The 14,598-nt window shown below is 43.5% G+C and overlaps 1 protein-coding gene across 1 annotated transcript in view; it reads left to right on the top strand.

Moving 5' to 3' along the window:
- The window catches only part of ck (unconventional myosin-VIIa ck), a 46,123-nt gene that overhangs the window by 14,522 nt on the left and 17,003 nt on the right, over window positions 1-14,598 (top strand). Inside the window, exons 17-30 of the mRNA XM_080279655.1 lie at window positions 583-801; window positions 1,624-1,827; window positions 2,188-2,397; window positions 5,139-5,315; window positions 7,118-7,335; window positions 7,799-8,045; window positions 8,401-8,574; window positions 10,561-10,746; window positions 11,087-11,412; window positions 12,002-12,306; window positions 12,495-12,685; window positions 12,999-13,117; window positions 13,606-13,864; window positions 14,448-14,585. Coding sequence (XP_080135781.1) covers window positions 583-801; window positions 1,624-1,827; window positions 2,188-2,397; window positions 5,139-5,315; window positions 7,118-7,335; window positions 7,799-8,045; window positions 8,401-8,574; window positions 10,561-10,746; window positions 11,087-11,412; window positions 12,002-12,306; window positions 12,495-12,685; window positions 12,999-13,117; window positions 13,606-13,864; window positions 14,448-14,585 — 2,973 coding nt within the window. The remainder of the gene's footprint in view (window positions 1-582; window positions 802-1,623; window positions 1,828-2,187; window positions 2,398-5,138; window positions 5,316-7,117; window positions 7,336-7,798; window positions 8,046-8,400; window positions 8,575-10,560; window positions 10,747-11,086; window positions 11,413-12,001; window positions 12,307-12,494; window positions 12,686-12,998; window positions 13,118-13,605; window positions 13,865-14,447; window positions 14,586-14,598) is intronic.

Raw genomic sequence — 14,598 nt, 5'->3', positions numbered from 1 at the left:
CACTCAAAATTGTGGGAAGAGTAGAATTTAGCATCTGTGTGGCCATATTGTATCACTGCAGGTCTTCCGTGAAGGGTAGACTGAGGTTGAGGTGGAGGGATGGGATGGAGAGGTAGATATGAGAGGAAACTTTGAGTTGGAGAAGGCAGCTAGATGGCAGAGGAGGATGACATGGAGGTGATTAGTCTGTGGCCACCCATTACAGGAGTAAGGCATCTGAAGATAGATGGATAATAGGGAACCTGTCTTTTGAGGTCCTAAAATTGAGAAAAGGTGTAGAAAAATATGTAAATATATATATGGACATTTATGGGACTGTCTTCAGGTTTATGATTCCTGGTTTTCAAATGGGTTAAGGCACTTAGTTGTGTAGGGCTCACAAGGGTGTCTGAAGGGTGGATGTCATTTATTACTCACCTAATGACACTTGAGAAGCAAGCAGGACTGGGCACCCTAGCCTTGAGTGTCAGGACCAAGTAGCCTAGCCCCAGGACCCTATGCTTGGTATGGGGGAGGGAAGAAAAAAAATTATATGGCGGATGGATGGTTGGATGGCACTGATCATGTTTTAAACCCACACAGGCGCGGTGTCGAGGGTACCTTGTTCGCCGAGAGTTCCAGCACAAACTATGGGCTGTAACCAAAATCCAGGCACAGGTGAGGGGACTTATAGCACGTCGACAGTACCGGAGGCTGAAGATGAGGATGGAGGCAGCCCGGCTAAAGGAGGAAGAAGAGAGGGCATTGAGGCAACAGATGGACAAACGCAAGGCCAGGGAGATAGCTGAAATGAAGTACATTGTGAGTACAGATAAGTGTTTTGTTTTAGGATACATGTTTTATTATCTAGATGGTGGTTTTATATTGTGTGGCACAAGGAGTAGGAGGAGTAGAGGGCACTGGGGCAACAGATGGACAATCGCATGGTCAGGGAGACTGCCAGAATTAAGTACGTAAGCTAAATTCAGGCTTGGTTATGGGGGATTTGTTTTATTATAGGGAAGGCATTTTGGTTTGATGTGGCTCAGGGAGGAGTACAGGGCACTGAGGCAACAGATGGACAAATGGAAGGCCAGGGAAGCTGCTGAATATTGTGAGTACACACTGTGTTAGTGGTGGGCTGTGTTGTGTAGCTATTATGTAGGATTTTTGTTGGAGCCACAGATGGATTACAGTATAATAACATAAACAGTAATATAGTAATCATCATCATCATCAGCAACATGCAGATCTCCTTTCCCATTCCTAGGGCAAGGTGAGGAGTAGCAACATCCAGACAGCCTAAGTTTGCCCGATTCAATGGGCCACGTTTCCTTTCACTCATCATTCAAGTCCACAGAATCCTGGCTTCATCTGATAGGCCAAAAAAATTTCACCACATTCTGTAGCTTCACATATACCTAATAATAATAATAATAATTCCAGGACTTGAATGGTGGGTGAATGAAGGTGTTGCTCATTTAGTTAGGCAGATTGTTGGTTAGTTTCTCTGTCAGATTTTTCTTGCTGTGTGGAACCATACCTCACCCTCATCCATAGGTGGGAAAGACCTAGATAAGTAATAATAACTAATAATGATAATAATAATTGTAACAGTAACAATAATGCAATTCCCACATGCAGGAGCGGATGAAGGAAATGGAGAGGGCTGAAGAACAGCGAGCGTTGGAGGACCGGGAGATGATGGAGCATAAGCGTGCGTTAGTTAGGGAAGCAGAGAGACAACGAGATGAACCTGTAGACGACTCAAAATTGGTGGACCAAATGTTTGAATTTCTGCCACCAGACTCATCATCAGAGTCACATGCACCACCATCAGCCTTCAAGGTGAGAGAGAGAGAAAGAGAGAGAGAGAGAGAGGGAGGGAGGGAAAGAGGGAGGGAGGGAGGGAAAGAGGGAGGGAGGGAGGGAAAGGGAGATGGGGGGGAGAGGGAGAGAGGGGGGAAAGGGAGGGAGAGAGATGGGCAGAGATGCAGTATTTAGCAAAGTCATCATGTTTGTTTGTGATAAGGAGTGTCGTGTAATGTGAAAAGACGGAGGGGAGTGGAGGGTTTGGAAAGGGAGGAAAGAGGAAGGGAGGGCAGGGCAGGAGAGGAGAGGAGAGAAGATTTGCTGTGATGTGTAGAACAGTGTGTTATGGCATATAATAGCAAAGGTAAACTAATATAATCCCCTCCTCTCCCCCAGGACTTACCCCAAGCAGGCAAGGGTACAGTGTCAGGTGAGGACATCATATCCGGTATCCCACGACCAGCTGGTGACCAGGATGAGGACCTGTCTGAGTACAAGTTCCAGAAATACGCAGCAACATACTTCCAGGGCAACGTCAACCACCAGTACTCACGCAAGCAGCTCAAACAGCCACTACTGCAGCTACAGACACAAGGAGACCAGCTGGTAAGTAGGTGCATGGATGCAGAGTAGAGGACCTGTTTTGAGGAGCATTGTAGATGCTATAGCAGACCTTGTAGCACCTCTTCCTTTGAAATTTCAGTTTATTCCATATTACACCTTAATGTTCCCTTTTTTATTATTTTTATGATTTTAATACTGTATTGATTTAATAAGAATGTACTTTACTCAAGGGTCTTATTAACAGAACTAAGGTAACCATACCAGTAACACAAGTCTAATGTTTTTCTTGCTAACAGGCAGCATTGGCTGTGTGGCTGGCAGTCCTGCAGCAGTTTAATAAAAGTGACTTATAAAGAGGACTTAATTTATTCATAACGAGAGCAGGAACAGTATTAAGATACACACCAATCATCATCATCATCATCCAGACCTCCTTTCCCACTCTAGGGCAGGGTGAGGAGTAGCAGTGTCGAGACAACCTAAATCTGGTCAAATCAGTGGGCCACACTTCCATTCATTCATCATTCAAACCCTTGAAATTCTGGCTTCATCAGATATAGGCCAAAAAAATTTCACCACGTTCTTTAGCTTCACATATATGTATCTGATAGAGCCAGTCTAAATGCTGTCACATTAGAAAGGGGTGCCCAATCCCTGGTTATGCATTTCTCTGCACAAAATTCATCCAGCCAGCATGATCCATTGTCAGTCCCTTAGCCTCACCAACATCCATATTTCTCTTCCTCACACACTCATCTACCATATCCCTCCACCTTCTTGGCCTACCTCGCCTCCTCCCTCCTTCAGATTCGCTCAGATATACCTGTTTCACCACTCTGTTGTCATCCATTCTCTCCACATGACCATACCATTTCAGTACACTGTCTTTCATTCTGGTGTCCACAGACGTCCTCACTCCGCATCTTTCACGAATCACATTATTTCGTACTCCACATACATTCCACAGCCATCCCATCTCCACTGCTCTTGCTCTTGGCTTTTCATTTTCATGCCACTCCATAGTCTTATATCCATGTGTTAAAGTTGGTACTAACGCTCCTTCATGTAAGCCTCATGCAGCTGCAACACTCAAGCCTCTGTTTCTTATCAAGGACTTCATAGCACCAGCTACTTTCCGTCCTTGTGTCACTCCACTTTCCATGTCTTTTGCACATTTTCCTCTCTTTTCTATCACTGTACCCCGGTATTTGAACTCTCTCACCAATTCCAGTCTCTCTCCATTCCTGTAATATCACACTGGGAGTCACCTTCTCTCTCAATAACCATCACTTTACCCTTTTCTGTGTTTACTCTCAAGGTATGACGCTCGCAGACATCTACAAAACTCTGCATTAGTCTACCAAGTTCTTGTCTGGTATTTGCAAATAGTATTGCATCATCAGCATGCAACAAATTTGAGATATTCCATCCATCACCATTCAATACCAACGGCATCTCTCTCTCTCTCCGTTACTCATGTTTTTACTTCTCTCATCATCCCATCCATATATATCTTGAACAACCATGGGGACATCACACAACCTGGTCACACACCCACAGTGATTGTGAACCATTCACTAAGATGCCCATTAACCCTTACACATGCCTCACAACTATCATGAAAACACTTGATGGCACCTAGTAGCTAACAATCTACACCATATATGTGCAAAACTTTCCACAGTCCTACTCTGTCTGCTTTGTCATATGCATTTTCCAGATCCTTAAATGCCATAAACACCTTATAGTCCTCCTCACAAGCTTTCTCCACTATTTGTCTCAGAGCATATATTTGATCCACACATCTGCCACTCCTAAAGCCACTGTTCATCACTCACTAGGACTTCTGATATCTCTCTTACTTTCCCTCTAGTAATTGTTCCGTGTGCCTTCCCGACAATACCCAATAGACTTATGCCATGCTAATTCTTGCTCTTGCTTCACTCACCTTTATTTTTGTACAGTGGTACAGTCACTGCCTTTTTCCACTGTACTGGCACAATACATATCTCCAGCAAGCACTTCATTCCTCTTTCTCCACTACACCTAATCACCTCTGCATACACCTCATCAACCCCTGCTGCTTTCCCATTTTTTTTAGCCGCTTCACAGCGTTCTTCACCTCAGCAGGTGACATGTTTCCTGGCACTGCATTTCGTCTCTGTACACCCTCCAAATCAGTCATGTTAAGTCATTGTGCTGTCTCCATTCCCATTCATCAGACTTTCAAAATATTTTTTCCATCTGGTCCTTGCTTCCCCATGGGTTAATAATCTACCATTTACCTCCTTCAAACTGTCACATTTCTGCAACACTTTCCAGAATGATTTCCAATTTTCAGAGTAATTTGCATTCATTTTTCTTCCTAGATTATCATTTACCTCCCCTTTTTTCCTCTTCACTAGTCTCTTTACATGCTTCTTGCTCTCAGTATGTTCAGTTTTCATTTCAACTGAGCCCCTGTTTTGTATCCGCTGTAACTACTTCTTCCTCTATTCCTCCACTGCCCTCTTGACCTCTTTATCCCTCCAGTACAGCAACATTATGTATTATGTAGTACAGTAGTAACAGTAGTAGTAGTAGCAGAATGTGAACACAGGACTGCAGGCTAAAGTTGTCCTTCTTCTGTAGGCTACTATCCTCCTTTTGGGGAGCAAGGAGAATGAGGAGCATTTGTATAACCATGTAGTTCCATCACCTACTTATAGTGGTGCCACTACTTGAGGGCATCTTTCCCTAGCACCCCATAACAGTAACACATCGTTTCAATTTCTCGGCAACAGGCGGCATTGGCTCTGTGGGTGACCATCCTGCGATTCATGGGCGACATGGCTGAACCCAAGTACCACATGATGGACCGGGACAACACTTCTGTCATGTCAAAGGTGTCGGCCACACTCGGCAGGAACTTCATCAAGAGTAAAGAGTTCCAGGAGGCTCAGATGATGGGCATGGATCCTGTAAGTATCTGCCTTTGTATCAGCTGTGTCTGTATGTATCTTTTTGTGTCTGTATGTATCTTTGTCTTTACCTTTCTACATCATTTTTTTTTTTTTTTTTTTTTTAGTCACTTCAGAAAGTATCTGTACTTTTTATCATCATTACATTTTGAAATTGGGTGAAAGGTTTGAAAATATTCTCCAGTAATTTCTCATGATGTGGATATCTTGAACTGTTTTTAATACAGCACAGAGAAGGATCTGTATCATCATCATCATCATCTAATCCTGTGTTGCATGTAACACATAATGTATTGTTACATCCCCATCCCACACTGCCTCAGACTCCAACAGCAGTAGTTCATTGTAGGAAGGACGTTGCCCAGTGAGTTGTTCTTCTTATGGTCTGTCTTTTGGTGTGCAACAATGAGATCAGATCAGGTGTTGTAAATAAACATTGGCTTCTTGGTTAGCTGTCTTTATTTTCCAGATAATTATTGTGGTAGGTGGGGGCGCTCACCATCCACTCACTCGATGTAGTGCTGCTCTCGGGTGTCTGCCCTTTCCTCTCCTCCATCTTTCGTTCCTTCCATCCTCTTCTTTTTTTCTGTCCTTCATTCTTTCCTCATCCTTCTGCCTACAGGTGACTTTACACTCCCTCTTCTGTCTTTCTTTCCTTCATTCTTTCCTTCCTTCGGCCTGTGAGTGACCCTACACTGAGTGACAAGCCAAATGGTTTCCTGTACAGCAGGAAACCATTTACTACGCTGGGTGGTAACCATATAACCAAATTTTGGCGCCTGGTAGTTTAATGGGTAATTATGGAGCTCCAGTCGGATTGAGTCGGTGAAGGTTTATATCCAAGGGGTGGTTGGGGTTTATTGCTCACATACTGCCACTCACGGATGAGTGAGGCTGGTCACTCTCATCTTAAATGTCAGGAGCAACTTGCCTAGCTCCGGGCTCCTACGCTCTTCATGGGGCAATGTAGGATTGGATGATGAATGCTGAATGAATTAAACTTAATGCTTGCCAACTTCACTGTTTTTACAAGCACCAGAGCTATACAGTCTTACTAACAACACTGACACTGAACTATACTCAAACTGAACTGAAACGATACTGACCCCAAGAGGCTTTTCCACCTCCTTATATAAGCTCTCTATTTACTTGAATGATGTACTATCTTCTCGGGAAAAGCAACAGTTACCAACTCGGAGACATCCAAAATATCCAGAGTTTTCTTACATTACACAACACTCTGACTGCTTTAGCATACAGACTGAAACAAAATTACATAATTTAACAATGACATTAATAAAATATCATAGAGAAAAAGAGCACAAAAATTAATTGATAACTTTACAAAATAACTCCCCTCATAATAGCAGGCTAACTGGCAACTCTGACAGGTAATGGAAGAATGCGAAAAGTACTGAGAACCCTCTAGACTATCTAACAAGCAAATCCTGCTTCTCAACAGTATTGTACCAGTATGTTCTGATGTATTTATGAAAAACATACAACCATAGCTCATGTGGAGGAGTAACCACATCCTGTGAATTCTGTGTGCATATACTTGGAAAGAAGTGTGGGATGATTGCATAGGTCAGCCAGATTCACCAGGCAGTAGGTGTCCAAGTTTCACAGTCTTCTGCAGCAGTCAGGTCCCTTAACTCTGAGGTCGTTCTATAAAACTCATCCCACAACTTTCCTTGGTGTGTCTGCAGGAGCATGGGCTTCCTCAACCTCAGTCTACCTCCTTGTCATCTTCCACTCTTCTACTTGCACTACCCATTCAGAGGGTGTTATTTTGCCTACAGGTTGTGTACATGTCCCAGAAGAACCGCAGTATTCGTCACAAGCTGGTATCACTGACGTTGAAACGCAAACACAAGCTTGGTGATGATGTGAGACGCAGACTGCAGGAGGATGAATACACTGCCGAGAGTTACTCATCCTGGCTGGACTCACGACCCACATCCAACCTTGAGAAGCTACATTTTATTATTGGACACGGCATCCTCCGTGCTGAACTGAGGTGACTTAATATTAATGCAACAAAACATATCCTAACTCTCCCCAAAACACTTACCAGTTCTATCTTAAATTTTCCTTTTCCTCAGACTGAGCTGAACCTTACCTAACATAACACTGTCAAACTAAACTTTCCTTATCCTTTGATGCCCTGCCTTACCTTACCAAACCATACCCAACCCTACCTTACCAAACCATACCTTACCCTACCTTACCAAACCATACCTTACCCTACCTTACCAAACCATACCTTACCCTGCCTTACCCTGCCTTACCAAACCCTATCCTATCCTACCCTACCCTTCCCTACCCTACGTACCCTTATTGTTTGTAACCTAGCCAACTGACTTAACTAGTGTATCTTAACTCAGCATAGCTTCACGATGATGGTGACAACAATGTTGATACTAATGCTGAAGCCATAGTATACTTTGCTAATCAGTATGCTTCTAATCCTCGCTCTTCAGAGACGAAATTTACTGCCAGATCTGCAAACAATTGAGCAACAACCCTTCAAAATCCTCACATGCACGAGGCTGGATCCTTCTGTCCCTGTGTGTGGGATGCTTCGCCCCCTCTGAGGATTTTGTGAAGTACCTCCTGTCATTCATTCGTGAGGGACCACCAGGGTACGCTCCCTACTGTGAGGAGAGACTCAAACGCACATTTGCTAATGGCACACGCAACCAACCTCCCAGCTGGCTTGAACTGCAGGTGCTGTTTTTAGTTTTTCTCAGTTTATTTTAGGTAATTATGCCCTGAAGGGATTAAAGTGTCTGGCAATAGATAGATAGACAAGATGCTCTTCATGCTAATAATGATGATGGTGATGACTGGGAATGAATAATGATATCAATTATGACAGTGATTGTGAATTTGGTGACAGATGTTATAATGTAGATATAAAATACTTCAGCTTCCTGACATCCCTATATTTTTTCTACATGCAAGAAATCCCTCAAATTTTGTTTCCCACCTACAAGAGCAATTAAAAAACAATAAATTTACTGGTGACAAAAATCCTCCTCCCCCCCAGATTTTTCCAGTATTGATTCCCCTCCCCCCACAGGCAACAAAATCCAAAAAGCCACTGATGCTGCCAATCACCTTCATGGATGGCAACACCAAGACCCTGTATGCAGACTCGGCCACAACTGCGCGGGAACTCTGCAACCAACTCTCGGACAAGATTGGGTTGAGAGACCAGTTTGGCTTCTCACTGTACATTGCACTGTTTGATAAGGTATGTCAGTGTATAGTTAGGTCTGTCTAGGTGTAATCAGTTTGTCTTTTGTAGCTGTGTATATATACTGTATATATTGTCTGTGTGTTAATGTTAATCTGTGTAATCTACTGTCTGTTGTATCTCTGTATACATGTCTGTCTGTCATACCTGCTCGCAGCTGCTGTATATATTTGTCAGTTTTGCTATTGCATCTATACATGCATCAGTCTGCCTTATCTGTGTATATGTCTGTGTATGTAGTTATCTATAAATGTCTTTCTCTATCTAGTTATCTCTGTCTGTCAGTCTGTCTTGTTATCTACATATCTGTCTGTCTGTCTATCTGTCTATGTATGTTTCGGTCTATCTTTTATCAGTCAGTCAGCAACCAGCTCTCAGACCAGCTCGAACTGAAGGACGAGTTAGAGTTGTCTCTCTACATCGCTCTCTCTAATAAGGTGTGTGCTTGTCTGTTGTCTGCCTACCTGTTTATGTATTTGTCTGTCTGTATGTGTCGTCTGTCCTTGACTGGGTTGGGTCCCATCTGAGGATAGACAGTGATGAGGGAGCAGTAGTGTGTCCTGCCATGTGTTCGTACATGTTTGCATCAAGATGAGGTTTCCAGTGTTAAATTCAGTATACTGCACATGCACTTCTCACCATACATACAAAAGCCATCCACACCTACTGTGTACCTGTATGTAAAACAGTGTTAGTGAGTAGCAGCAGGCCTTGCCTTCAGTCATGGAGTTTGGTGCTGTATGGTAGTGAGACCTGGACAGTGAACATAAGAACATAAGAAGAGAGGATAACTGCAGTAGGCCAGTTGGCCCATGCTAGGTAGCTCCTAGAAGAGTAACTGAACTGCTAGAATGAGATAAGGACATCAAAGAAGTGGGGGAGGAGGATGTTCGTGGGCTCAAGCATACAGAAGTAACGGTGATTGGGTGGATATGTAGTCTGTCCCTGAATGTGAGGCCTGGAAGGGCTAGGTTTATGACTAAAGAGCTTACAGGAAAGATGAGAGGGGTAGACTGAGATGGTTTGGGCACATGGAGAGGTTGGAGGATGACACCTGGGTGCGGAATGTGAGAAGTGTGAACGTTCAAGGTAGGGTTGCAAGAGGCAGACCAAAAAAGACCGGGGATGAGGTCATAGAGTGTGACCTTTGGGAAAAGGGACTGAATAGGAAGGCTGCCAGAGATTGAGCAATGTGGCAAGCTGCCATTAGGTGGCCAAGGCCAATGCATACAGGCAAGTTGGAGCCTTTGTAAACAATACGACGAGTGGTATTCCTTGGCTCTGTGGATCAGCTGCCCTTCAAATGAAGACCTATAAAACATAACTTGAATATGTATAATAGAGCTGCCCACCCATGCCACACCTGTACAAGTTAACTACGTCAATACATTCATGCCAACTCGCAAACATGAATGCATTTGGAGGACCAGTTTGGGTTCTCCCTCTATACCACACTGCCCAGCAAGGCTTGTGAATAACTGTCTGTCCATCTGTATGTGAAGGTCTGTATCCGTTTAACTGTCTTTGTGTATTTAACTGTCTGTCTGTCTAAATGTCTGCCTGTTTGTGTACGTGAAGGTCTTTGTCTTTGTACTTGGAGGTTTGTGTTTATGTTGCATGCTTTTGCCTTTGCTGTGCATGCATGTGTAAGCCTTTTCACTGTTGATGGCAACTAACAGTGCTGCTGGGTGCCATGCAGCTTTAGGTCTGCTGGTGATCTTGCCAACAATTTTTTTTTTTTAATGCCTTTTCAGTTGACAATTGCCAATCCTTCCTAGGGCCCTGTGTTTGAATTAATTTTTTTTTTTTTTTTTTTTTTTTTTTTTTTTTTTAGGCCAGCTGCCATCCAAGGCTAGTGAGTCCAGCATTTTGCCCAAATACATTATAGATTTTGAGGACTGATGCTATGTGTACCAACTCTTACAAGATACCAGAACTGTACAGTAATACTATAACAATATGTAACACGTGTCTTGTTTTCAGGTGTCCTCGTTGGGAAGTGGTGGTGATCACGTAATGGACGCCATCAGCCAGTGTGAGCAGTATGCCAAGGAACAAGGTGCACAGGAGAGGAATGCACCGTGGAGGCTGTTCTTCCGCAAGGAGATATTTGCACCATGGCATGACCCCACTGAAGACCCTGTTGCCACCAACCTTATATATCAACAAGTCAGTTTATCCCTCTCTCTGTTACTAACCTCCTACTGTAAATTAGGCAGATTAGCTCTTCATCCCTTATATCTATATATCTGTTACCAAGCTTGTACAGTATATCTCTTGGTCAGTTTTTCATCTATCTCAGTGTTTGTCTGGTTTGTTTATCCGTGTCAGGAATATTTAAAAAAAAGAAAAAAAAAAAATCAAATTTTTGCTTGTGAAGCCAAGATTATTGAGTCCTTTCATTTTAAATTAGATAAGCCTTATGTCCGTGGATGTTACTTATTTTACAGTGATAATGAATTTGTGGATGATTATGAGGATAATGATGCTAGTACATAAATATCTCCAGGTCGTACGAGGAGTAAAGTTTGGGGAGTACCGCTGTGACAAGGATGAGGACTTGGCCATGATCGCAGCACAGCAGTACTACATAGAGTTTGGCACAGACCTCAACCCAGATCGCCTGTACACCAACCTTCCTGGCTACATCCCAGACTATTGTGTGTCGGCTGGGGAGAAGGCCGTCGATCGCTGGGCCAGCCTGGTGACTGCCGGATACAGGAAGAGTTATTATGTCAAGGAGAGGGTACAGGCACTGAAGGTCAAGGAGGATGTTGTCAGCTATGCAAAATTCAAGTGGCCTCTCCTCTTCTCAAGATTCTATGAAGCATTCAGGTAAGTATTTAAGTCATGCAAAAGGATATTAAAAATGTCTGTTTCAAAGAGAGGGTACAGCCATTGACGGTCAAGGAGGATGTTAACTGTGCAATATTCAAGTGGCTACTGGAGGTTTTGTAAAGCATGCAGGTGAGTTTGTCTTAGTTTTTGACAGAGTCTCAGGATGTGCTGCTACTTGATTGGGAGGATTTTGACCCCTGACTGAGCACCCATACTTGATCATTTGAACCCATTTGTTTGAGTGCCTGGCTGTATTTTTATGTACTGTACTAAAAGTTTGGTGGTATTTTCATGCTCTCTGGACCCAGTCTCAGCCCATCCATAGGTAGGAAAAAAGGTTTGATGATAGTGATTATGGTGGTAGTGATTTTTGTGTTAGGAGAGGGAACGAAGGAATAAAAATAGTGAGCCTGAATAATTTCCTGCCTCACACAGTTACTTGTGGTCCAAACCTGCCAAAGAACAATGTGATAATTGCGGTGAACTGGATTGGCAAGGATTTTTTTTTTTTCCCACCAGTTTTTATACAGAAAAGAGAGAGAGAGATAAAAAGTGAGAACCTCAACCAGTGCCTTCCTTTACACAGGTACTCTGGCCCCAACTTGCCGAAGAATGACGTGATAATTGCAGTGAACTGGACGGGCGTGTATGTAGTGGATGACCAGGAGCAGGTATTATTGGAACTGTCCTTCCCAGAGATCACCACTGTGTCATGCAACAAGACGCAGAAGGTATACACACAGACATTCACCCTGGCAACGGTGCGGGGGGAGGAGTTCACCTTCCAGAGCCCTAATAGTGAGGATATCAGGGACTTGGTGGTGTACTTCCTGGAGGGGCTGAAGAAGAGATCCAAGTTTGTCATTGCATTGCAGGATTATAAGGCTCCAGGTTGGTCACAGGGTTTGGTGCTTGTCATTTTCATAATCTTCATCTTCATCTATATTTCCATTATCTTTATGTTTATCATCAAGTTGGTTGGTTTATTTTATGTGTTATTTCTATGTTCTTCATGTTTATCTATACTTTCACCAAATCTTTTTTATATATTAATGACAGCCAACTTTCTCTTATCTCAGGTGAAAACTCTTCCTTCCTGACATTCAACAAGGGTGACTTGATCCTGCTGGAGGAGGACTCGTCAGGGGAGACAGTGATGAACGCTGGGTGGTGTGTGGGTCGTTGTGAACGCACAGCGGAAAAGGGTGACTTCCCAGCAGAGACTGTTTATGTGCTGCCCGCTGTTACCAAACCACCACATGACATACTGGTGAGAGAGAGGCAAAGGGAGGAGAAGGAGGGGGAAAAGGGGGAGAGAGGATGGACTCATATTGTAGATGGTGATGATTGCTGCTGGGTGGTGTGAATGCACAGGAGAAAAAGGTAACTTCCCAGCAGACTGTTTGTTCTCCTAGCCTTTACCAATGAACTGGTGAGAGAGAGAGAGAGAGAGAGAGAGAGAGAGGGAGGAGGGGAGGAAGGGATGGTTGAGTAGACAGATGGATAGATGGATTGAGGGTTAGAGACAGATAGGTAGACAGATATAGACAGAGAGACAGAAACACTCTATGATTCTCCGGCAGGCACTGTTCACAGCAGAGGGGGCAGAACACGGGCGCAAGCTGTTCACACCACAACTGAACGGCAGTGATTCACAGGAAAAGCCACATACGCTGGAGGAGTATTCCCTCGATCACTTCAGGTGCGTTGTCACCCATTAATGTCTTAATAGTTGGTTTGTTTTTGCCTGATGGAACTCAGCCGCTCCCACAGCTTGCAGACCAAGCTGTGGTTGCATTAAGTTCAGTGAGCTTTAGTTATGAGATAGGAATATTGTTAGTTACTAGTCAGAGCAACCCTCCAGTCTGACTACACCTGACTATCAACTGAACAAAAAGGGCTTAGGGATCTTCCTCAGATTAGGACAAAGTTTTCCTTGTCATATTCTTTTTGCTGTTGCATGAATTCACATAGAAGAGGAGAACCCCCCCCCCCAAGCTTTGTTTAACTGAAATTAGAAGGAAATGAATTTAAATTTGATTTAGCATGTTAAGTATTAACTTTGTGTATTGACAAGAGTATTAGGAACATATCCTTCATATGTGTATTGACAAGAGTATTAGGAACATATCCTTCATAGATTATGAGGTAACACAATACAGTTTAACAGTATTTTTTGTGTCTGGTCAGAGCTCCACCCAAACGCACTGTATCCCGGGCCATCACCCTGACATCAGCTCGTCGACCGACCACAGACGTGTTGTGGAAGTACTCCCGAGAGCCACTGAAGCAGCCGCTGTTAAAGAAACTGGTGCAAAAGGAGGAACTGGCACAGGAGGCTGTGTATGCCTTCAATGCCATACTTAAGTACATGGGTGATTTGCCGTCAAGGAGGAACAGACAAGGCAATGACCTCACTGACCAGATATTTGATGGCCCACTCAAACATGTGAGTTGGTTGTACCTGTTATTTCCTGTGGTATTTTTGTGACTCGCTGCTTTTGTCTTAACTGTTCATTTCACTAATAGTATTTACATTATGGAGACATCTGAATTGGTTGAATATTTCAAGGGGATCAGTGGTTACCATCATCCCTGGGAAGAGCTACCCTGCAGTTGGCCTTGCACAACATTATCTGGCAGGAAACTAACCCACATTTACACAGTCAAAGTACAGGCTGAGATTACTACCCATACACATATCTTGCACAAAACTACAGTGTTCCCTAGGGTAGGCTTGGCTGCCTTGGATGGCAGCTGGCTGGGAGAAGAAAGACTCAAAAATTCAAACCATCAGTCCTAGGTAAGGGCTGGCATCAATAAGGGCACATAGCTATCTTAAAAAATAATAAATAAATAAATAAAAACTTGGCCTAACCATTTGTTGGTGGCAGACATGCTGGAGCTGCCTAGCAAGCAGTATCACCCTTAATTGCCACCAACAGGTAAAATAAGCTTACACAGATGTGGATGGTCAAGGACTCACAAATATAAATGTAGTAATTAATACATTATTGTCTTTTTCTGTTAAGGAAATCCTGCGAGATGAAATCTACTGCCAGATAATGAAGCAGCTGACCGAGAACCGTAATCGTCTGAGTGAGGAGCGTGGTTGGGAACTGATGTGGCTGGCGACAGGACTCTTTGCTTGCTCGCAGAACTTAGTCAAGGTACTGTGCAGAA

The sequence above is a fragment of the Coenobita brevimanus genome, chromosome 79 (assembly GCF_032717465.1).
Source record: "Coenobita brevimanus isolate Jiangsu-jjx chromosome 79, ASM3271746v2, whole genome shotgun sequence".
NCBI lineage: Eukaryota > Metazoa > Arthropoda > Malacostraca > Decapoda > Coenobitidae > Coenobita > Coenobita brevimanus.
The sequence above is the reverse complement of the archived record's forward strand: the minus strand, read 5'-3'. Positions and strand labels throughout refer to the sequence as shown.